The sequence below is a fragment of the Adiantum capillus-veneris genome, chromosome 23, assembly GCF_014529385.1.
Source record: "Adiantum capillus-veneris isolate H3 chromosome 23, ASM1452938v2, whole genome shotgun sequence".
Taxonomy (NCBI): Eukaryota; Viridiplantae; Streptophyta; class Polypodiopsida; order Polypodiales; family Pteridaceae; genus Adiantum; species Adiantum capillus-veneris.
The window spans coordinates 59,806,566-59,829,678 of record NC_140953.1 but is presented as its reverse complement, the minus strand read 5'-3'; the positions used below and the strand labels follow the sequence as shown (position 1 = coordinate 59,829,678).

Sequence of the window (23,113 nt, the reverse complement as noted above, 5' to 3'; positions counted from 1 at the left end):
CACTTTACATGTTTCAGAGGTTAAAAACCATGTAATTAATGTGATTGAGTAGCCAAGTGTGTCACTGTGGCATCGTACGTTGGGACATATGTCAAAAAGAGGAATGGAAATACTTTCTCGTTATGGTTATTTGCCTAGATTTTCAATTCAAGATTGTGAGTTGAGCATTGTGTTTATGGTAAGCAAACACAGGAACCGCACAGATCAAAGAGGAATCGTAGTGATGAACGATTAGCTCTTGTGCACAGTGATCTATGCGGACCAATGCCTAGTTTGTCACTAGGGAGAGCAGCGTACTTTTGTACATTCATAGATGACTATTCTCGCAAAGTATGGGTTTACTTCTTGAAGCACAAGGATGAGGTGCTCAAGGTCTTTAAGACATTCTTGCAGCTTGTGGAGAATCAGAGTGGTCAAAAGCTGAAGTGCTTGAGAACTGACAATGGTGGAGAGTACGTTTCCAAAGCTTTTCAAGACTTTTGTGAAGCAAAAGGGATAAATCGGGAACTTACTGCACCATACAATCCTTCACAAAATGGAGTTTCAGAACGTATGAATAGGACCATACAAGAGAAGGTCAGAAGCATGTTGTCAAATGCTGAGTTGCCTGATGGATTTTGGGCGGAAGCAGTGACTACAGCAGTCCATTTGATCAACAGGTCTCCTAGTAGGTTTCTGGATAAGAGTGAAGTGGCCGAGATGCTATGGAAAGGCAAGGCACCTTTGTATAAGCATCTCAGAGTCTTTGGTTGTGAAGCTTATAGCCATATTCCTAAGGAGTTCAGGAATAAGTTAGAACCAAAGAGCAAGAAGTGTATATTTCTTGGCTATGGAGAATCGAGCAAGATGGGTTAGAGGCTTTGGGATCCTGAGTCCAGAAAAGTTATTCGTAGCAATGATGTGCATTTCAATGAAGCCAAGTTTCACACTAAGCCAGAGAAGACCGAGGAGATCAAAAGAGTTGTCTTCAGGGAAGATGGACCTAGTGCTAGCACATCAAGACAACATGACAACATGGTCAGGCTCAGGAACAGCCTATAGTGGCTAGAGAGGCAGAATCAGTTGTGGTGAGACGTTCTGAGCGTGTCTCCAAACCACCTGATCGTTATGTGCCACCTCTAAATTATGTCATGCTCACGGATTGCGGATAACCATCTTGTTACAAGGAGGCATTACAAGTGGTTGACTCGAAAAAATGGCAGTTGGCCATGCAATCAGAGATGACGGCTCTGCATAAGAATCAAACGTGGGATTTGGTTCAATTGCCAAAGGGCAAGAAAGCTCTACCTTGTAAGTGGGTTTACAGGTATAAGCTTACTCCTCATGATGGACAGCCAAAATACAAAGCACGATTGGTTGCTAAGGGTTTTAAGCAAGAACACGGAATAGATTTTGATGAAGTCTTTTCATCAGTTGTCAAGATGAAAACATTGAGAAGTGTACTTGCTTTGGTTGCCAAACATGATCTCCATTTACATCAGATGGATGTGAAAACGGCATTTCTTCATGGAGATTTGCATGAGGAGGTTTATATGCAAGGGTATGTTGAGAAGGGCAAAGAGAAATTGGTATGTTGTTTGAGAAAGAGTCTCTATGACAAAGAGAAGTTTCACCAATTTATGCTTTCTCAAGGATACAAGAGAAGTGAGACATATCATTGCCTGTATACTCGACAAGCTAAGGATGGTAGCTTGATAATCATCATCTTGTATGTGGATGACATGTTACTTGCTGGTAGACAAATGGTAGAAATTTAAGCTCTTAAGTCAAAAATGGCGAAGGTTTTTGACATGAAAGACATGGGTGAGGCAAGTCATATACTGGGTATGTGTATCCAGCGAGATAGGTCAAAGAAGATGCTTTACTTATCTCAGGAAGAGTATATTGACAAGGTGTTGCAATGTTTCCATATGGACAAGGGAAAGGCATTGATGACACCATTGCCGTCATATGTGAAACTAAGCAACCAAGATTTACCACAGTCTGAGGTGGAAAAGGTTGAAATGGATACAGTGCCGTATGCGTGTGGGAGTTTGATGTATGCAATGATTGCTACACGTCCGGATATTGCATTTGCAATGGGAGTGGTTAGCAGATATATGTAAAATCCCGGCAAGAAACATTGGGAGGCAGTGAAAGGTATCATGAGATACTTAAAACATACAAAGAGTATGCGCATATGCTATGGTAGTCAGGATTTGAGTGTCAGAGATACACTGACTCAGATTATGTAGGAGACTTGGATAAGAGGAGATCTACTTCAAGCTATGTCTTTACATTGGCTGGAGGTGCCATATCATGGCGATCTCGATTAGAAGATTGTATTACGCAGTCTTCTACAGAAGATGAGTATGTTGCAGCAAATGAGGCATTCAAAGAAGCTATTTGGCTTGGTAGATTGGTAGCAGACTTGGGAATCAAAGTAGATATGCCATAGTTATATTGTGATAGTCAAAGTGCTATACAATTGGTAAAGAATCCAGTGTTCCATTCGAAGACTAAGCATATTGATGTGAAATATCACTTCAGTAGGGAAGTACTTGAAGACAAGCAGATACAACTGATGAAGATCCACACCAAGGACAATCCTGTTGATCTACTCACAAAGGGACTTCCAGGAGAGGGCTTTGTGCATTGTCGTGAGTTATTGGGCATTGGATAGATGAAAGCCATGTAAATCTTTGTACATTTATGTTCATAGATTTACAGTTACTTAAAGTGCCACATTGGACTTTAAGTGGGAGGTTGTTGGGATTAAAGCCCAAGTGGCCTCTTATACGGATATGGCCGGCCCGCTTATCTAACTCTTTGTATATACTCACATATACTTGTGTGAATAATAAGTTTTTTGGAGATAACCCTTCAAAGAATTCTCTGCGTACTGTGTAAGCTCTCTGTTTGTGTATCTGTGTGTGTGTGTGTGAGTCGATCTAAGCTCCGCTCCACAACTTCATTTTAAAACAGAGATACGTTACCTCAATCATGTGATCTCTTATTTTGGCATCAAGATGGACACTGACAAGGTCGCTACCATTCTTCGATGGCCACATCCTAACACGATTGACGAGCTTCAAATATTTTTAGGCATGGCTGGATTTTATCGACAGTATATTCGTGACTATACCAAAATCACTGTTCCTATGACGGATCAACTTAAAGCAAAAGGTAACACCTTTTCTTGGGAAGACACCCCAAAAACGCAGTTTCGAACAGCTCAAGGTAGCTATAGCCATTGCTCCCATCCTAGCAATTGTCTGTGTGTAGGAGCTCCACCCCTACTCAGGAAGAGATTAAGCGATGGAAGAATTTTTCCATTGATGATGGCTACTTACTCCACAAGGGTAGAGTATGTGTGCCGAAGGACTCAGACACTAGGCGCCAAATCTTATTTGAGTGTCACGATAGTCCAAGTGCTGGTCATCCAGGTATTCGTATGACGTATGCCTTAGTTCAACGACAATTTTATTGGTCGGGCTTACATCATGATGTTCAAGAGTACGTACTAAACTGCCAACAGTGCCAAGTTAATAAGGCAGAGGGCCTCAAGGTAGGTGGCCTTTTACATCCTTTAGAGATTCCACAAGGTAATTGGGAGAGTATAAATTGTGGCCAGGATGTCATTTGGGTAATTGTAGACCGTCTCTTAAAGAGGGGTCGATTCATTCCCACTAAGACGACGATTAAGACACCAGAATTAGCACGGCTATTTGTAGGGCATATATATAAATTCTACGGTCTTCCATCTAGTATCATTAGTGATAGAGATTGAAAGTTCGATAATCACTTCTGGAGAGCTATGTTCCAAAAGTTGGAAACTAAACTTAATCTAGGTATAGCTGATCATCCAGAAACCGATGGTCAAACAGAAAGAGTTAATCAAGTGCTAGAGGATATGCTACGAGCGTACATTAGCAAGAAGCAAACCAATTGGGAAGACTACTTACCTATATTGGAATTTGCTTATAACAACTCAAAGCATGTGACTACAGGGTTTCGTCCATTATGCTTTTGTATGAATTTCAACCTAGATCACCTATTACGGTGGGGTTGGCTAAGGAGAAGATACACCAAGCGAAGGATTTTCTCCAAGACCATTTTGACATGTTTCGAGTTGCTCGACAAAATGTGGATGACAGTCCACACACTATAGGACCCGGGAATGGTCCCCATTCTCCTCTACGGCTGGGTGGGTGAAATAAAATCATTGCCCTCCTTATGCACACTCGAATTAGTGTGAGGTTACGAATTGTAACAAAGCAGATGAGTTCAACCCACATGGCCATGTGTAAGTGTAAATCCAGATGACATACACAGCGGTCAGGCAAGTGTGGATGATAGACCACACACTATAAGGCCCGGAAATGGTCCTCATTCTCCTCTATGGTAGGGTGGTGAAATAGGGTCGTCACCATCCTCGTGCATACTCAAAATAGTGAGAGGTTACGGGTTGTAACAAAATAGGGACGAGTTCAACGAGCGTCGCACATGGCCGTGTGCAGGTTTAAATCCAGACATATTTGCTTTTTCTTGGTAGTGGCCCCTATCTCATCTCCAACATCAGGGCTCACCACCCATGCTTGTCTTCATAGAATTTCAAACTTCATGGAGCCTTGAGCTCATATCTTTCTCTATTGTGCAATGGCTTGCTTCACGCCCTTCCGAGGCCCTTCCCCCCCTTGACAAGGAGCTCTTTTATGTTCTTCACCGGGGAGCAAGGGTGTCTCCTCCTCCTCCTCAAACGCCATCACCTCTATGATGACCTATAGCCACAGAAGCGAAGGTAAGAACCCTATGCCCCTCCCTTGTCCTAAACCCAGGCAAATTGGGTAGCATCTAAACGCATTACCTACAAACTTTTGGGCATGTCTGCTTCCCCTTCTTGTGATGCAAGGTCCTCCCCTAGGTCATCACCTACAGAAAGTGAACTTTGGTTAAGGGGCCAACCATAATAGCAAGCCATGTGCAACATGCCAAAAATAGCCCCCAACAATCTTCCCTGCAACCTTGCCTTGATCCTACTTGCATAGGTGCCTCCTTTCCAGTCGGGGGGGGGATGCCGACCCCCTTCACTTGCCTATAGCCTTACCTTTGGCGATGGCCTTTACCTGCTAAGTACAAGATGCCAACGACCTTCCTCTAATGAAATCCCAAGTAAGAGTGAGGTGGAGAGAGAGGGGGGCGGGGGGGGGGGGGGGGGGGGGGGGGGGAGGGGTAGGGGGCATTGAATGAACACTCTATTATACCATTGTTTGCATACATCCCATTGCCATCTCATCAACCCGCCTCAATGATCCTCCTCAACCGCCTGCCTAGAGGTGGCATGCTTAGTCACCCTCTAGTGCCCCATGGCATGCCTCATCACCCTCCAGCGCCCTGCCATGTGGCAGCTCACATGCTTTGCCTTGCCCGAGCAACTCCACCTCGACGTCAAAAAGACCCCTGCAATGTGGACGGCCGAGGTCCCCTCGGTTTTCATGCCCCACTTGCCCACAATCGATGCCATCAAAGTGACTTAATCCCCATCAAGCATTGCGCACATGAGAAAGAAGGAATGGTTGGGATTTGTGCTCCACGTTTCTAAAGTTATGCACAAGATCCCTGGCAAAAGCTAAATTTTTGCTCACACTAGGTTGGAATTCACAGGCAAAATCAGACCCACAACAACAAACTATGTAAGCAGCCCTACTCTCAAACCTTCGACTTTTTGGTGTGAATCCAGCTACCAACACAACACTTCCTAGGCATCGGCTTTTTTATCTTTCATGTGCGCACCCTTTCAATGGCATATAGTTTTGACGAGTGTACGAAAAAAACCAAGGCTTAGTGCATTTTTAACCTGCTAAAATTGCAAAATCGTGGATAAATTCTGAGCTTGCCTAGGCAAAATTTTAAAAGTTTTAGCATAAACTAGTACAACCAACGGTCTCCGACTACCTCTCTCTCTCTCTCTCTCTCTCTCTCTCTAAGTGCATAGTTGTAGGCTACATTGCTGGATGAAGCTTGTTCTGCCACATGTGACGGGGGGGGGGGGGGGGGGGGGGGGGGGGATCCCTCTCCCTTTTATAATAGTATAAATGCCGACGAATGCCTTAAAATTTGGGGTAAAAATGTGACGATTTTTACTTGGTGAGCCCAAGGCTCTTTTTCCAGTATCTCAACACAGAAGCCACCATGTGGCATTAGATTTAAATTTAAAAAAAAATGTTGTTGCCATGAAAAGCTCTAAATAAATAAAACTCCGCGTGAAAAGCTACCAAGTGAATAAAATAAAAAAGCACTTTGCGTTGCTCAATTGCGCTCAGAACGAGTTCGATCTTCTCCACAAGCAGTTCGCAGGTTCCCCAGAAGCAGCTCGGAGCTTTGTCTGCGGGTTTGTCTCTATCTCCTCTTTGCAGGAGAGAGAGAGAGAGAGAGAGAGAGAGAGAGAGAGAGAGAGAGAGAGAGAGAGAGAGAGAGAGAGAGAGAGAGAGAGAGAGAGAGAGAGAGAGAGAGAGAGAGAGAGAGAGAGAGCTAAGACGTGGACCCTACTACCTTCTCGTCCTCTAATCTATTCTCAATGATATATCGTTGAAAGCTTGCCAAAGACAATCTCGACATGATTCTTTACCTTGGCTGCTCTTGACATAGCCTGAGATCAAGACATTCCACATGACTATATTGTGTGCAGCAAGCTTTTCAAATACTTCACGCTGTTTTCTTTGTAATCTGGACAAAGATGCACGTAGCCAAGTTTACCTTCCTGCATGCTAAGATAAATGAAACAACCTATAACCTTCGCTGACCTCACCTGACAACCTCCAAGTCACACCCACCGCTAGCCCTCCTCCCTATCCCTCTTCCGCCAGCTATACTACCCTTTGGCCTTAGCTCCTCGACCTCTATCCTCACCTTCCAAGGCTCCACACTTGATGTACGTAGAGACGTCAAAGAGGAAAGCATCATGTTGCAAATCCATCTACTCCAATATCGCACACTGGGACCACCTGCTAAGTACACCATTGATAGCAACTATCGCCCCTCTTTGCACTGCACCATCAGTTGATCAACGTCAATTGACGGCGTCAATTGCGAATGGAGACGTATGACCTTAGGTGTAGACAACGGCGAGGCTATTTATTTGGTGAGCCAAAGGTCTTTTTTTGGATCTTTGAGCCCACAAGTGGCCACTTGGTATGATCCAAGCCATTGCCCACAACTTGAATCACATGGCCAGAAGCCTAGCAAGAAAAACAACGTTGCTTTTTACTTGTGCTTGCGTACATGCTTCTCCCTCAATCTGAAGGTCCGCACAGAGCTGGCCACCAAAGCACAAAAAGTGCTTGATGAGCTTCCATGTCGTCTCTTGGAATGCCCTGCGCTGCACCATCTAAGATGTTCGGGTTGCCCATACTTCGCTGTGTCTAGATGCCACCTTACGCCGCATATGATTACCGTTCGTTTGAACCTGGTGGTGGCGTGATTGTAGTTATCACTCGTCCGAATTGCCTGGTGGCAATTCTTTAGCCCAAGATGTTTTGTGCGAGGTGATAATCTGTAAAGAAGTGCTCCTCTTGGCAAATTTACCTATTGTTCTAAGTCTAGGTTGGATTGAGAACTTGAAGTCAAAAATATTTGCTTAACAAAGGGCCCAACATTGGCAGGGACAAGAAGCTCTGGGTTGTTTTCACCAGATGCAAAGAGAGGGCAGTTGCAATCAGCAGTTCAATATTCTTCAGGTAAGTCTCTGGCCATTCAGAGAGAGAGAGAGAGAGAGAGAGAGAGAGAGAGGACCGTTCTTGTCGATCAACAGAGCGGGACGCAGGTGATGAAAGGGCACCAGGCCAGCTAAAAAATCAGCATCGCCATGCTAACTCGCCTCTGGTTATATAGTTCAAAATCTGGCTATGTGGACTGCGCGTGGAGAGGAGAGCATATCAAGAGTCCTCATTTGCTAACTTGCCTCTCATGTGTGCCTCACTCTCTCGGCATTTCTGAATGTATGTGTGTGTGTGACTGTGTGTCTCTCTGCTCGTGTTTAGTGTTGGCTATTCATGGTTGACTGGCCAGCTGTCGAGCCTCCTTGGCCCGATGCTAGACCTCCAAGGCTCGGGTAGATGAGGGAGTTCATGAGAGCATTCAGCCCATGACGTAGATTTTGATACTCTAAGAGCCGTTCTCCACGAGGCGGCCTCCTAGAGTTTATTCAATTCTAAGCCTCAATGCCTTGGATAAATCCTCCACACAAACTCATCGTAAGCTTCTTGTCACACACATTGCATCCTCGCCATCTGCTATTACACACACCCTTTTGTGCTAGCTAGACTTGCTTGGTGGGCGTTGCTATAGAACATAACAAGACATATATAGATTGATATCAAGCATCTAGCACTGAAGTAAACAAGTATAAAGTTCACCAGATCCGCATTTGCAATAGTGATGAGCGGACTAAATATGGTGTCTTCCTCTATGGGGACATCCAACTCAACATGCCTGTTATCATGCAACCTTGCATAGGGAAAGCAACAAGCGAACATATTGTTTCGCAAACAAAAATGAAGGGTGCATCATGCGAGCAAGGTGACACTTGCGATGCTAGGATCGACATGAGAGATGCAGACCAGCGTGCAGGAAACGCGCGACGGGGGGCACTCCAGGTGGCGCAAAGCAGGTAGTGATGAAGGGGCAGAGACCTATTAAAAAAATTATATTGGCAAATCTACTGCCATAGCATCGAGCTGCTAGAGGCGATCTGGCTTAGGCCAAATGCTTCTGTGCTCATCAGGTTGTGAGTTGGAGTCCGTCGTCTGTATTGAAACGACGTTAACATTTTAACTGGTGGTGCTCCTAGAGGATTATTTATAGTAGTATGTCTCGCTATTAGAGGAATCTGCATAGGTTCATATGAATAAAATAATGAACCTACCAGTTTGTCCCTACGATTCATTTTTAATCTTGCTTTAAGAAGAATCTCTAAGAGATGCCTTCTCTCTTCTATGTGTACTTTTCTCTCGTTTTAAAAGCCTATGTTACATATCTCTCTCTCACAACTCCTCGTCAGCTAGATCTTTAAGGTCACTTGGGATAATTTCCTACAGTGTTAAAACTCTCTTCTTCTTCTTCTTCTCTCTCGCGTCCGTGTGAATGACAGCTACAAGGCATTTGCTGTGTCAAGAAGCAAGAGTCGCGGCAGAAGGCCGAGGGAAATTCAGACAAGCTCGCTAGGGCGCACACACACACACACACACACACACACACACACACACACACACACAAACAAAGAGAGAGAGAGAGAGAGAGAGAGAGAGAGGGAGAGAGATGGGTGTTGGGGATAGGTCTATGGGGGGTGGGGTTGGAGAGAGCGCACAGAGTGCAAATAGGAGGAGGAGGAAGTCTACATGCAGGTTGTTGTGTGCGTGTGGACGAAACACTTAAAAACGTTTTTTATTATTGCAGGTAAAGCTGGTAATGCACACCGAGTACATGGAAGGGATGGTTAGGGAAGCAGGTTTAACTTCATCACGCGCGACGTTTGAAGATCAATTCCTCACTAAATCGCAGTTTTACTCTGAAAGCTAAGAATCGTGAAGCCTTAGTGAAGGTATCCGCGAAGATTCGCTTGAATTGAATTAGGAGCCTACCAAATAAGCGTCCCCAATTTTGAGAGCATTTTGTTTAGGTAGAATCTTAGGAGATGCTTTTGTTTCAAGGGATGTAAAAATAAAGTTGAGTGTTCTCGAAAAGCAAAGGGAAAACTTTTCCTTTATTGGTTTGATAAGTTGACTTGTTTTTTTTTTTTTGGTTGTGCCCGACAGACGTCTCTCGTGCGCCATATTATGCAAGCGATCGCAAGGCAAGCCAACGGGAGGTTGTGTGAGTTGGAGTGAGGAGGATAAGATGCAACATCAATTATTTTTTTAAAGTTACCCATTCATGGTTGCAGATTGCAGATCTATGCATCTAATCTTTGAAGATTCGATGAATCTTCGGAGGTTCGGTTTGACAATTGAGATCCGTTTTTGAGTGCTTAGCATATAATTTGTCACAAATTACCTCGCACAAAAGGCAGTAGGTCTCCCCAATTTTGAAATGGGGTTTATTAAGGAGAATCTCGACAGATCCTCCTATGCCTTGGAGAAGAAAAGAGGGAGGAGACGGCACGTGGGTGGAGAGAGAGAGAGAGAGAGAGAGAGAGCGCTCCTATTGTGCATCTATCAAGTGGATATTTTTTCGACGGCATTGGTCGCAGGTGGAGTACAGACGCGCAAGTTGAGATGCTAGAGTGGGCAGGTAGCTAGGGACGAAGGCGACGCACGACCGAGAGGCAGCAAGCGGAAGTGAGAGGGGAGATGTGACCTCGAAGTGCAGATGCAGAGGAGGCCATGGTGAATGCATCCAACTAGAGATTAAGGAACTAACCATTGTGAGGGGTATATCGTTCAATGCTCGCATTGTCTCTCTCTTTTGGAGGCGCCATGGAGGTAGCAACACAGGAGGGTGTCTAGCAAAACTGATATCTGTGGCCTGGTGTTGAAATTATAACTCTGTTTGATGACATGGCTTCCTTCTCTGCTCGTGCAGGCGCCGCTAAGTTAGAGAAAGAGGAGTTGAATTGAGAGAGAGAGAGAGAGAGAGAGTCCATGGCGGAGGCCGTGATGGCAAGATTCTCAAAAAGTGTGCATGACCTGGACTGCCTGAGTGGACGTTTGGAGCATCTATGTAGATTTGGCTTAATAGGGGAGTAGACCGAGTAGGCAATTATGTCTAAAAATATTGAACCAATTCATCACGAAAGCCTACATAACCAACTCAAATTAGCAAGATTTTTGGAGTGGTTTTTTTAGCAAGAATTTCTTTCGAGTGAAAAGCCAGGGCGGTAACACGTGGAGTCTGGACGCGAGAGAGAGAGAGAGAGAGAGAGAGAGAGAGAGAGAGAATCTTGTGAGATCGACAGGCGGCAAAGACCTCGTAGAGGCAAAGGTGTCTCAAGCGCAGGTGCAAAGAATGCGATATTTTTTTGTTGTGCTTGACGGACGTCTCTCGTGCGCCTGCGTGTGTGTGTGTCCGCATGGAGGATACGCCAAGCACCCGAGCAAGCCCAGTGCATCTCCGTGGGGTAGCTCAGTTGGGGGATAGCAAGAGAACAAAAAGCGAAGGGCAGGAGCTTTGCATCGTTCCCAGCTGTGGGCGAAAGCACATAGAAAGGAAGGTCATGCGACGCAAGGAGAGAGAGAGAGAGAGAGAGAGAGAGAGAGAGAGAGAGAGAGAGAGAGAGAGAGAGAGAGAGAGAGAAATATGAAATGAAATGTTATATTAGCGTCTTCAAAAGGCCATAATGACCTATGAGACCCGAAAGTTACAAAGTGGTGGATGTGATACAAAGTCAGAGTAGCAAAATAACCTAACCACAGTACAAAACAAAGATATATACTATGGGGTCCTAAGCTGGTTGATGTGAGTCAAGCAAAAACTAAGCAAAAAAATGGGCGGCTTGTTGGGATAGCTGAATCACAAGAGATCTAGCATCGGTCGTTGGCGAATCTCATCAATTTCCTCCATGGTTAGTAGTCTGACCAGGCGTCATGCATGCTTGGCCAGCGTGCTCCGAATTTTCTGTCGTAGCCTCCGTCGATGCTGTGTAGTTCTTCGCAGTCGCGAGCGCCTGGCTTTCCCTAGTTCCATCGCTCAATCAGTGTGCCTCTGGTGTGAGACGAGGGGGAGCTCTGTTGTGGGGGTGGCTCTTGCGGGGGCTGTCCTGTGTCTGCTCTGAAGAAGTCTGTGATCCGTCTTTGAGACTGGCTAGCCTCGCCATTCATCAGGCTATCTCTCTGTCTGCGCAGCTCGAGCAAGAACAAACCCAGGCATCTCTGATCTTCGTATCCCATGACACTTGAGAGTGGTCCAAAACCCTCTCTGAACAAGCAATGGAAGCGGCCTCGTATCTCGTAGTAGACGGGGCAGCGACATGTATAGTGTAGCTCTGTCTCAGGTTCCATGTTACACAAGGGGCATGTCCTGTCCTCTGCTGGTACTCCGCTGTATCTCCCAGTCTCAATCCGCAACTGGTGAGAAGATGTGCGTAACTGGCCAATAGCACAGCGTATCCCATGAGATAAGTGGGTATCCATGTATCTTGGTCTCGCCACAAAACCATCTTCCGTAAGCTGGAGGAGGTGGTCTCTGTAGAAAGCCATCTTCGTGCCCAATTCCTGTGTTGGTTGTATCCATGTCCTCTTGGTGTCTAGCTGGGTCAGGTCTTGGCGGATGAGCTTGGTGATTTCTGACTGTGTAAGAGTGAGAGATGGTGCATCCAATGAGTAATGGAATGGTGGCAACCTGTCTATGCTGAACCCATGTGCATGAAACCATGATGTCATCTCCCCATACCAGCATGTTGTATCTCCTTGTATGGCTAACTGTCGAGAGGATTCAAGTGCTATGCGAGCATATCTGGCCCTAGGAGAAATGCCCATGTGCGGATTATGAAGGAGACCAATCTGGTGAGCGCCTCCACCACAAGTGGGGGGGCCGCTAGCTCTGCTCGGATAATGGCCCGTGGTACTGATGCCTTGGGCTCTAATGAGCCTCGAGATCATAGAGACGAGAGGTCTCTCCATGTTCCTCCATCCGTCTGAGCAACCCGGCCTCCCGTGGTGATCCAGTGAAGGTCCCCATATCTTGGTTCCATAGAGCAATGCTGAAGCCACCAAGGTGTCAAAGAGCCAGAGCTTCGTCCGAGGCTCCTGAAACTGAACCTGCGAACACATCCTTTCCAGTCTCCCCAAAGCTGCGTTGGCTCTAGTAAGTCTGGTCTCTGCTGCTCTTCTGAGTGAGAATGCAGGTCCGCTAAAAACCACTCCAAGGTAAGTGTAAGCGTATGTGTACTCCACAGTAAGTCTGGTCTCTGCTGCTCTTCTGAGTGAGAATGCAGGTCCGCTAAAAACCACTCCAAGGTAAGTGTAAGCGTATGTGTACTCCACAGTTTCCTGGCCATATGTGAATGTAGGTGCTGACCTCCTGATCCACTGTGGGGTGGTATTAAACACCATAACCTTGGTTTTACCCAGGTTGACAGACAAACCACTTTCGTGGGCAAACGTATGCAAAGCATCCAATTGACGTTGCATTCCCTCTGGGGATTCGGAGATCAACACTATGTCATCAGCATATAACAGGAGTGGAATCCATGTCCCTGCCAACTGAGCACCTTTATCCCCATCGCTGTCAATGTAGTCAGAGACCTCATCCACATACATACCGAAAAGAGTAGGAGAGAGCGGGTAGCCCTGCTTCACCCCAATAGTGGAGTGAACCGGTGTAGAAAGTCCCTCCGGGGTGCGTACATGCCCTACTATTGATCTGTACAGTGCCATGAGAGAGAGAGAGAGAGAGAGAGAGAGAGAGAGAGAGAGAGAGAGAGAGAGAGAGAGAGGTGGGAGAAGGTTCAATGGCTCACATCGTACTGCAGGAGCGCGGGCGGAACGCTATGTCCTGCAGGCAAAATGAGGGGCGTCGGGACGCCAGAGAGGATCTACGTAGATTCCAACAAATGAAAGTGCGTAGACCGAGCATGTGCCAACGATTTCAAAAAAAGAAAGAAAGTGGAGAATCAACAGCGATTCTGCATTGGCAGTGCGAGAAAACAAAAATGAAGGGTGGATCATGCGAGCAAGGTGACACTTGTGATGCTAGGATCGACATGAGAGATGCAGACCAACGTGCAGGAAACGCGCGGCGGGGGGCACTCCAGGTGGCGCAGATCAGGTAGTGATGAAGGGGCAGAGACCTATGAAAAAAATTATATCGGCAAAACTACTGCCATAGCATCTAGCTGCTGGAGGTGATCTGGCTTAGGCTAAATACTTCTGCGCTCAGCAGGTCGCGAGTTGAAGTCCGTCATCTGTATCGAAACGGCGTTAACATTTTAACTGCTGGTGCTTCACAGAAGATTATTTGTAGTAGTATGTCTCGCTATTAGAGGAATCTGCATAGATTCATATGGATAAAATAATGAACCTACCATATGTATTCAAAGGTCCAATTTAAGTTTGCCATTATTTATTCAGTTAGGGAAAATGCTTTTGGCAAGCCCTCGTCCGGAGGCAAAGCACACTCCAGATAGGTCTAGAATGTGCCGGAATCTTCCAGAGGTTGCAACTTGCCTGTGGACTGCTGGATATTTGCTACCGCCCACAGCCTCCCTCAACTGCCTGGCCTCACTGCCCGATCGCTCCTACCTCACCATCGCCACATTCAATCCTCCACGTGTGCGCCATGAAGCGACGAGCTATTCCTGCCTCCACAACTCTCTGCGGCTTCCTTTCTCCCTCATCGTCTTCTGCATTGCCATAGCCGAAATCCGCATTCTGAAACGGTACACAGTCTTTCTCCTTGCCTTACACCTCTAGCCAAGTGAAAAGCCTCGTAGCACTTCTGGTGTTGGAATTTTAGGCATGGCGGATGGAAACCCCAGCTCTAGCAGCGAGCTGTCTAGTTCTTGCTTGTGTGCAGAAGGTACGCAAGATAACGTGACGAACTTGTCATCAAATGGGACCTTGTCTTATGAAGCAGCTTCCACAGAATCGAAAGAAGCGTTGCCTAAACAATATGTTGCAGACACGATGACAAGCGAAGCTTTGCAGTTGCCCGGTGGATCTTCTTCGACCCTCCTTAACGAGGTTTCAATGTGTACCGCCCCTCTGCTCCCCCAGCCCATGGAAAACCTTCACGGGAGTTTGCCCCCTCCCTTTCTCACAAAAACATACGAGATGATTGATGACGTAACCACCGATTCTATCGTCTCATGGAGTAGCAGAAATAGCAGCTTCATTGTCTGGAACTTGTCTGAGTTTTCCCAGAGCTTGCTGCCAATGTACTTTAAGCACAACAACTTCTCAAGTTTTGTTCGCCAGCTTAACACTTATGTGAGCATTATTGATCGTTCCAGTTTTATTGCAAGTAGATTTATCCGACCTCAGGGAGTCTGCATGTGAAATCTTTGTGAAGTTCTATGTTTTTCAGTTTATGCTAACTTGGTCTACATTTGCAGGGCTTTAAGAAGGTTAACTCCAACCGGTTTGAGTTTGCTCATGAGGCTTTTCTGCGAGGCCACAAGCACATGCTAAAAGACATCCATCGCCGGAAACCAAGAGGGCAAGTTTTGGAGCAAAGTGATCAGCTGCAACAACAGCAAAGTGTTTCTGCTAGACCCGCATCCACTGTAACTTTTGTCGAAGTTGGAAATTATGGTCTTAAAGGGGAGTTAGATCGTCTAACACGTGATAAAGGTGTACTGGCAGCAGATGTTGTCAGATTAAGGCAGCAGCAGGAAGCTGTAGAACAAGAAGCCAGAACCATGTTCCAAAGACTACTGGCTGCTGAGAGGAGGAATGAGCAGATAATTACCTTTCTGTCGCAGGCAATCCGAAGCCGGGCATTTCTGGCACATCTTATGGAGCAGTCTGAGATTTTCCGAATGAATTGTGAGACCAAAAAGAGGCGACTAACTAGTGGCATAACAGAGCCTGAGGAGATGAATACTATCCCGCAGCCTCATGTATTGTTGGAGACCAGCAAGGAGTCCTTGGGTTTTGAGAAAGACATGTGGGGACTGAAGAACCAGGAATTGATGACTCTGGTTGAACCAAGGAAGACGACAAAGCCGCATCTTTCACAGAGCCCAGGTAAAATGCCGCAATCTATGGAGGCAGCAGTGCCTCTAGAATTTTATTCCGGATCACGACAGACATCTGACATCGTTGATAGCCTCTCTTTAGACTATGATTCATCTGATGATTCAGGAGGTCATCAGTTATTTCTACAGTTGGACGACGATGCTACTGATCTGGATTTGACATTTGATTTTTTGAAAGAGCTGGATCCAGTATTTGACAGTGTTGCTTCTGAAACTGATGGTTCACCAAACATTGGTGGGGAGACCTCCAACCCCTGTCTGCAGGAGACTGAACCCCCCTTGAATGCTAGCATTCCTGCAGCAGAGGAAAACCGTACGGGTGCAACAGTGGCCTCTGAGGCAGGGGCTGGAGCAGGTCAATGAGGTCAATATTTGTCTATTCAGAAACACAGGTGCAGGTTCTATGGAGGGATTTGTGTTCATCAGTAGAGGGTTCTTTGGTCTGCAAAATAGTTTACTTGGTTTTGAACAGTTCTGTGGTTTTAACACCGCTGGTGATTGTCATGCATTGAGCATGCCTGCGACGGTCATGTAGTTTTTCATTTCTTTAAGAAGTGATGATTAGGTATGCATGGCAGATTGGTTGTTTGGAGATGCATGCAAATAGCTTCTGCACAGCTCTAAGGTATGTCTGGAGATCAGTTTTGTGGAGTCGCATACAAGTAGCTTCTGCACATTATTTTACTTCTTTCACCTATTTTTCGCAGGATCAAATTGCATTTTACAGTTTCCTGGTGTTGACTTACATGCAAAACACAGCATTCACTCATTTACTATGTTTCTGGATTGCCCTTCTGGTTTACAAAACATTAACCTTCGCTCCAGAAGCTTCATATCATCAGTTATGTTTTTTTACTTAAGCACTTTGTTTGATGTTTAGTTTCTGGAATGAGATGATTTGTGATGTGATTTACCTGCCCAAGGGTTTAGTTTTCCAGTTTTAATAGATTCCTGAAACCAATGTGTGCATGGAGTTTGATATGCCCTCGGTGGTTTTGTTTGTATATTGTTAATATGTCCTTGTCTGTGACCAGGGGTAGCAGAAAGCCTCTTAGTGGAAATCTCAAAGAATGCCAGAGATGAGGAACAGGTGTTTATGCGAGATCAGGGCGTGTGCTAGTGGAATTCCCAGAAAATTTGTCAGGAAAGAGTCTTTCATGCCTATTTCAGTTTGTTAAGCACTCAGGGCAATAGTTCAGTTGTCTGGAGAAGATATGTCGGTGTGTAAGCCGCATATATAAAGAAGGTCACTTTTCTAGATCATTGAATAGGTATTCAACCAATTAAATGCAGTGTAATATTGTGTGAGTTGCCAACTATACCATCACAATGGACTTGATAACTACGTCAAGGTACTGTTCAACATAGGTTGCCAAGGCAGTTTTTGATGGATGCCCTTCCTTTACAGCACATTGGAAGGGGCTGCAGAGACAGTGACCTGTGCTCATGCTAGGGTTTGAGATGTCATGTCCTTCTGCAGTTGCTAAGAAAATTATTGGAGCGAAACATGAGAACATGTCTGAAGACATTGTTTTGAAAGACATAAGACTCTTGAAAAATGGAGTATGTAGACCTTGGAAAATGTAGTTGCAGAAATGGTACAGACATTGGTGAGAAGTACTGTTCTATCCGCTCTCCAAAAAATGCGAATGCAGTGGGCTTGTGAACAGTGTCACAGTATGATCTTTGTCAGGCCAGTGCTACAGCGCAGTGCAATCCATACTACCTGTTGGAGTCGCTGGCGGTAGCTCAAATTCAATGAACATTAGCCTTTACAGATCTGATCAAGTTCAATCCGCGAGTTGTTCGGGGGCACACTTAGTTCCATTTCTTCACTGAGAGACTGCAAATGATCTTATATTCCTTGAACACGAATTTGTATTCCAAATGTTGTTTGCTTGCGCCAGCCTTATCTGTGACAGATGGGAGCTAGAAGCAGGGATTGCTCCACGCTTGTGGGTAAACCACAATCCTTTGATCTAGTGTTCCGTCTGCTGTGATTATCAACAGGCAGCAGGGCTGATTATCCCAAATCAGAAGGGCCGAGTTTCCTCGATTTTTTCAATGAAACAACGGGGAAGAAGCAACGAGTTTCCTCACCAAACTCATGGGAGTCCAACAGATCTAGATTACCCAAGCCTGTTAGAGCATAAGATGGGGTTTCATGTGACCCTCCATTCTACTACAAACTCATCATAATAGCATTATCTTCCAGCCTCATCATCCCTCATCCACAGGTTCTCTCACGTCTTAAATTACTAGTACCAACCTTAGAAGACCACTCAACCAAGTTTGGCCATTGTTTCCAGACACCGTCAGCCTCCCCTCTCTGCATTGCCTAAAACACTGGCTAAGACACAAAAATCCATACAGACAATCGATCAGAAACCTAAGTTACATTAGGGACATTAGTGATTAGTGATATTTAATAAAATTTTCAATATTGAAACAATAATATTATCATATTAGTAATATGAAAAGGACAACACCCTAGAAAATAGTAGTGATACTTCGGTCCTATGAAGAAAAAGTGAAAGGCCACGTTCTCCTTTGCTTTTATTTTGACAAAGAGTTGGTTTTCACAAAAGTCTAATGGGACCACGAAAGAAAACACATCAAACCTTACTTTCACTAAAATTTAGACAGCATAGGGGAACTCGGCTCTTAACCTCAGCCTTTGAGATTTTCAAAGAACAGCACACCACGACTCCAGATAACCTAGTTGTGAAAACAACTCCGTGGCCGGCTACCACAACCTACCACATAGCCTTCTGCTAGACCTTGAAAGAGAAGTAGTGACAAATTACAATTACACACACAATTTTTATTGCAATTGCTAGAAGAGCTTCATCAATAATTTTCTCTTTTTCTTACTACGGGGCATCCATATACCCATGATTTGGTAACTCTAAAAATCCTCCCTCTCCTCTACATCCCTAAACTATATCTACCGTGGGCATGGGAGATGGGATCAAAGACCACGGGAGCGAAGTAAACTCGGGTACCCGATTTACCTTTTCTCGAGTTTACTTTGTTCGAGATCTACGGTGGGATGATAAAGACAAGGGAGGCGAAGTAAACTCAAGTACCTGATTTACCTTTTTCTCAAGTTTACTTTGTCCAAGATCTACGGTGCTAATCATCCCACCGTAGATCTTATTTCTTGCATGCTTGTGTGAGATATAGCCGTGGCTTTGCATCCACGTCCTGAAAAGTTTCTACAACAGCCCCTCATCAACAATCTTGGCGTGAATTCTCTCTCTCTCTCTCTCTCTCTCTCTCTCTCTCTCTCTCTCTCTCTCTCTCTCTGCGCCCCTGCATCTTGCCTTTCCCACACCCCTCCACAATACGTGACTAAATCTTGTCGTGGATTCTCTGAGGGGAGAGGAAAGAAAGAGATTTTCATATAACTCATGGGATCAAAAGAAACATATCATGTGGGATGTGCAAATGGAGATTGTAAACGACTCTGGATGCTCAAGAATTGTTGAAATGGACATTGCAATAGAGAGCCGACATTAGGAGACAAATATATATAATGATAGCTCATGGTTGAAATGTGGGGAAAGGAAGACATTGTTGAGATGTCGAGCTCTACACCTTGAGCTGGCATCCACTACGGGTCTTGGCCGCTTACGGCATTTACTCACTGGCGCGTTAAGTGACCGACACGGAGGATCTCTGCCAGTGATTCTACAGTTGGACTACACTTATAGTGCCAGCCTAGTACGCTTCTAGCGAGTTCACACTTAGTGACCGCATGTACATATGTGCTACTTTTCAGCTTTAGCACTTAGTCATTTTGTACTCTATTTTCTGTGAAGAAGAAGAAGAAGCTTTCCATCTCTGTGTGCTTTGTGCTTGTATTGTGTAGCTCTCTTACATCCTCATTCTTTACATGGTATCAGAGCCTGGTGCAGGCAAGAGAGGCTAAGAGAGCAAGAGCATCACAATCCCTTTGTTCGCAATCCACGACCAGATGCCGAAGGCGCTTCGCGTAGCGAAATTTTTTTTAGGGGTTTTTCGCACAAGTTTCTGAACAGGTCTCCAAAGTGCAGTATACAAAGATTTACTGTACAAGTACAATGGTTGTATGTACGCTTGATTGTGGACACTCGTTGAGTGTAGAAAGCGTTACAGGAACCACGATAGCAGGTTCAGCAGATTTGCAGGTTTTTGCAGATTGTAGCTATTTTGTCTTAGTGCTTCAAGATGTCTGACGGTTTCAGTCAGATTGTTACTGAGAAGCTTGAGAAAAATAACTACCCTGCATGGAAGTTCAGAATAACAAATTTCCTAAAAGGAAAAGGTTATTGGGACTATGTAGAAGGAGACAATGAAAAGGAACCAGAGATTCCCGAGGCAAATGCTACAGCAGAACGAAGGAAAGCTTTGAGGGACTGGCAACAAGGCCAGAGCAAAGTGATGTATTGGCTTTCTATGAGCATCACAGATGGCATGATGGGCTATCTACAGGATGCTGAAACCCCCGCCATTGCATGGAAAAACTTAAGCAGAGTGTTCGAGGTGAACACCAAGGCCAGGAAGCTTCAACTAAATTCGGAGCTAAATCAGGTTAAGAGGAACAACCTCTCCATCAATGATTATGCTTTGAAGATCAAGAGTATCATTGAGGCTCTTGGATCTATTAAAGTCTTAGTGGAAGACGATGACATTGTCCGTGCATGCTTGGATGGTCTAAGAGATGAGTATGTACATTTTAGGTCTTCCATGAATATAAGAGACGACATCCCTGTGTTCCAAGATTTGATTTCTATGCTTATTCTTGAGGAGAAGAACCTTGACACATCTTCTTTTCATGGCAGAAATAATTCTGAACAGGCCTTCTATTCTAACTCCAACTGAGGTAGAGATAGAGGTCGTGGTCGAGGCCCAAGGGGTTGCAGGGGCCAATTTCTGGAAGTTCAATCAAATCAAAACAATATAGGTGGCAGGGGAAACCAGTCTCAAAGCAGGGGGAGTCAAAGAGGTCGTGGTGCAGGATCAAGCAGGCAGCAACATACTCCAGATAGTAGAGAATGTTGGACTTGTGGTGAAAGAGGTCACATGTCACGTGACTGTTCAAAGGGAAAAGCAAGTAGAAAGAGAGAACAGGGCAACTATGCATCTACTAGAAGAGATGCAGATGACAGCAAAAACGAGCGCATGTTTGTTATGCAACTTGTAATGAATACAATGACTGCAGAGAATTCCACCCAAGATGATGTTTGGTATGTGGATTCAGGTGCCTCTAATCACATGACGTCTCATGGAGAGTGGTTTAGAGATATGCGCAAACCAGATGTGTCAGGCTATGTGCAGACAGGAGATGACACAGCTCACCCCATTGCTCATGTAGGGGACATACCTCTAAATACGAAGAGTGGGAAATCAAAGTACTTAGCAGATGTACTTCATGTCCCAAACATTACAAAGAATCTTGTTTCTGTTGGACAAATGGTTGAGCAGGGTTTGCAGGTTCGCTTCAATCCAAATGGCTGTTATGTAGAAGATTTCCAGAATGGCTGTAAGCTGATCACAGAGGGCAAATGTGTGGGCAGAATGTTTACGCTGGATGTAAACATGCCTGAGGTAAAAGCTGCATTATTTGCACAGGGCACAGGTGTTGTGGCTAATTTTGACATTTGGCACAAACTCATTGGCCATGTCAATGAGCAGAGATTGCGCAGCATGCAATCAAAACAGATTGTAAAAGGTTTGCCCAAATTCAAGGTGGATGGTATGCATAAAGTGTGTGCAGCATGCCAGTTTGGAAAACAGTCAAAGGGCTCATTTCCACATGAGCGCAATGTATGTAAAAGGCCACTTGAGGTGGTGCACACAGATGTTTGGGGTCCAACCGATATTGCAAGTATACATGGTTGCAGGTATTATGTCTCTTTCATTGATGACCATACAAGGAAAGTATGGGTCTACTTCATGCGTAACAAAAGTGAAGTGTTTGGTCACTTTCAAGACTTCAAAGTCATGATTGAGAAGGAGACAGATATGCAAATCAAGACATTGAGGTCAGATGGAGGGGGAGAGTACTTCTCCAATGATTTTTCAGATTTTCTGCGAATGCATGGTATACACAGGCAGTTTACATGCAGATATACTCCACAGCAGAATGGGGTCGCAGAAAGGAAAAACAGGCACATTGCAGAGGTTGCACGTGCATTGATGAATGAGAAGAACATGCCTCATCATTTCTGGGCTGAAGCTGTAAATACAGCTGTGTACATTATGAACAGGACACCTACAGCTGCGGTGCATGATGTAACACCTGAGGAAAAGTTTACAGGTACAAAGCCTGATTTGGCACACTTGAAAGTGTTTGGCTGCATAGCTTACGTGCATGTACCAGATGAGTTGCGTAGGAAATTGGATCCTAAAGCAGAGAAATTTATTCTTGTGGGATATTCCCTTGAACAAAAGGGGTACAGGTGCTACAATCCTACTACACGAGAATTACGAGTGAGCATAGATGTAGTCTTTGATGAGATGAGCAGCTGGTACAGTAATGCACATGGCACTATTGGGGCTGATGTAAAAGTTGATGTGGTTGTACAAAATGTGAGGCCACAGTCACAGGTTTTGAGTGGACCACAAGAGTCCTCTTCTCGTGGCTCTGTTGAGAAACCATGGAATGGTAGACTACATACGCAGGTTACTCCACCAACAGGTACAGGGAATGTATCATGAAAAGGAAAGGAAAAGGTTGATGAACCTCCCTTTATGGTTGATGCATCATCAGGTTTTTCACATGTAGACATGGATTCAGATGGTTCTGAACAAAGTCTTGATGAGGAATTTGGAATTCCGGCTGTCAGGACACCTGGTGTAAGGAAAGTACAAGAAGATGCTAGAGGGCAAAGGAGTGACCCAGGACCGCGCAGATCTAATAGAGTCAGAAATCCAGTTCAGAAATTGACTTATGATGGGTATCTAGCGCATCACCAAGCCTACATGGCTTAAGTGATACAGGATGTGGAGCCCACATGTTTTGAGGATGCAGTTGGAAATGTGCATTGGGATGATGCAATGAATGAAGAGATGGCTGCATTGGAAGCAAATGACACATGGGAGTTGGTGCCATTGCCAAGTGGCAAGAAAGCTATTGGCTGTAAATGGGTGTATAAAACCAAGCATAAGGCTGATGGTAGCATTGAGCGTCACAAGGCAAGGCTGGTCGCAAAGGGTTATGCACAGACGTATGGCATAGACTATGAGGAGACCTTTGCTCCAGTGGCAAAGATGACGACAGTGAGAGCTGTCATAGCAGTGGCTGCATCTAGAGGATGGATTATGCATCAAATGGATGTAAAGAATGCCTTCTTGAATGGTGAGTTGCAAGAGGAAGTGTATATGGATCAGCCACCTGGTTATGTCGATCCAGGTTACCCAGATTATGTATGCAGACTTCTCAAAGGTTTGTATGGT

At 45.1% G+C, this 23,113-nt stretch overlaps 1 protein-coding gene across 3 annotated transcripts; it reads left to right on the top strand.

The window, feature by feature from the left end:
- Positions 1–14,132: 14,132 nt before the first annotated feature.
- Positions 14,133–19,649, top strand: LOC147427840 (heat stress transcription factor A-1a-like). 3 transcript variants are annotated; one of them, XM_086496638.1, is made up of 6 exons: positions 14,133–14,900; positions 15,026–16,025; positions 16,097–16,164; positions 16,278–16,295; positions 16,378–16,511; positions 16,705–19,649. In XM_086496638.1, the coding sequence occupies exons 1-6, from the start codon at positions 14,430–14,432 to the stop codon at positions 16,751–16,753; spliced, it is 1,740 nt and encodes a 579-aa protein (XP_086352764.1). In that variant the 5' UTR covers positions 14,133–14,429; the 3' UTR covers positions 16,754–19,649. The 3 variants fall into 3 exon arrangements, with proteins under 3 accessions (XP_086352764.1, XP_086352763.1, XP_086352762.1); XM_086496637.1 differs by lacking the exons at positions 16,097–16,164; positions 16,278–16,295; positions 16,378–16,511 and having other exon boundaries at positions 14,138–14,900; positions 15,026–16,062; positions 16,705–19,648; XM_086496636.1 differs by lacking the exons at positions 16,097–16,164; positions 16,278–16,295 and having other exon boundaries at positions 14,138–14,900; positions 15,026–16,062; positions 16,378–19,648.
- Positions 19,650–23,113: the final 3,464 nt, after the last annotated feature.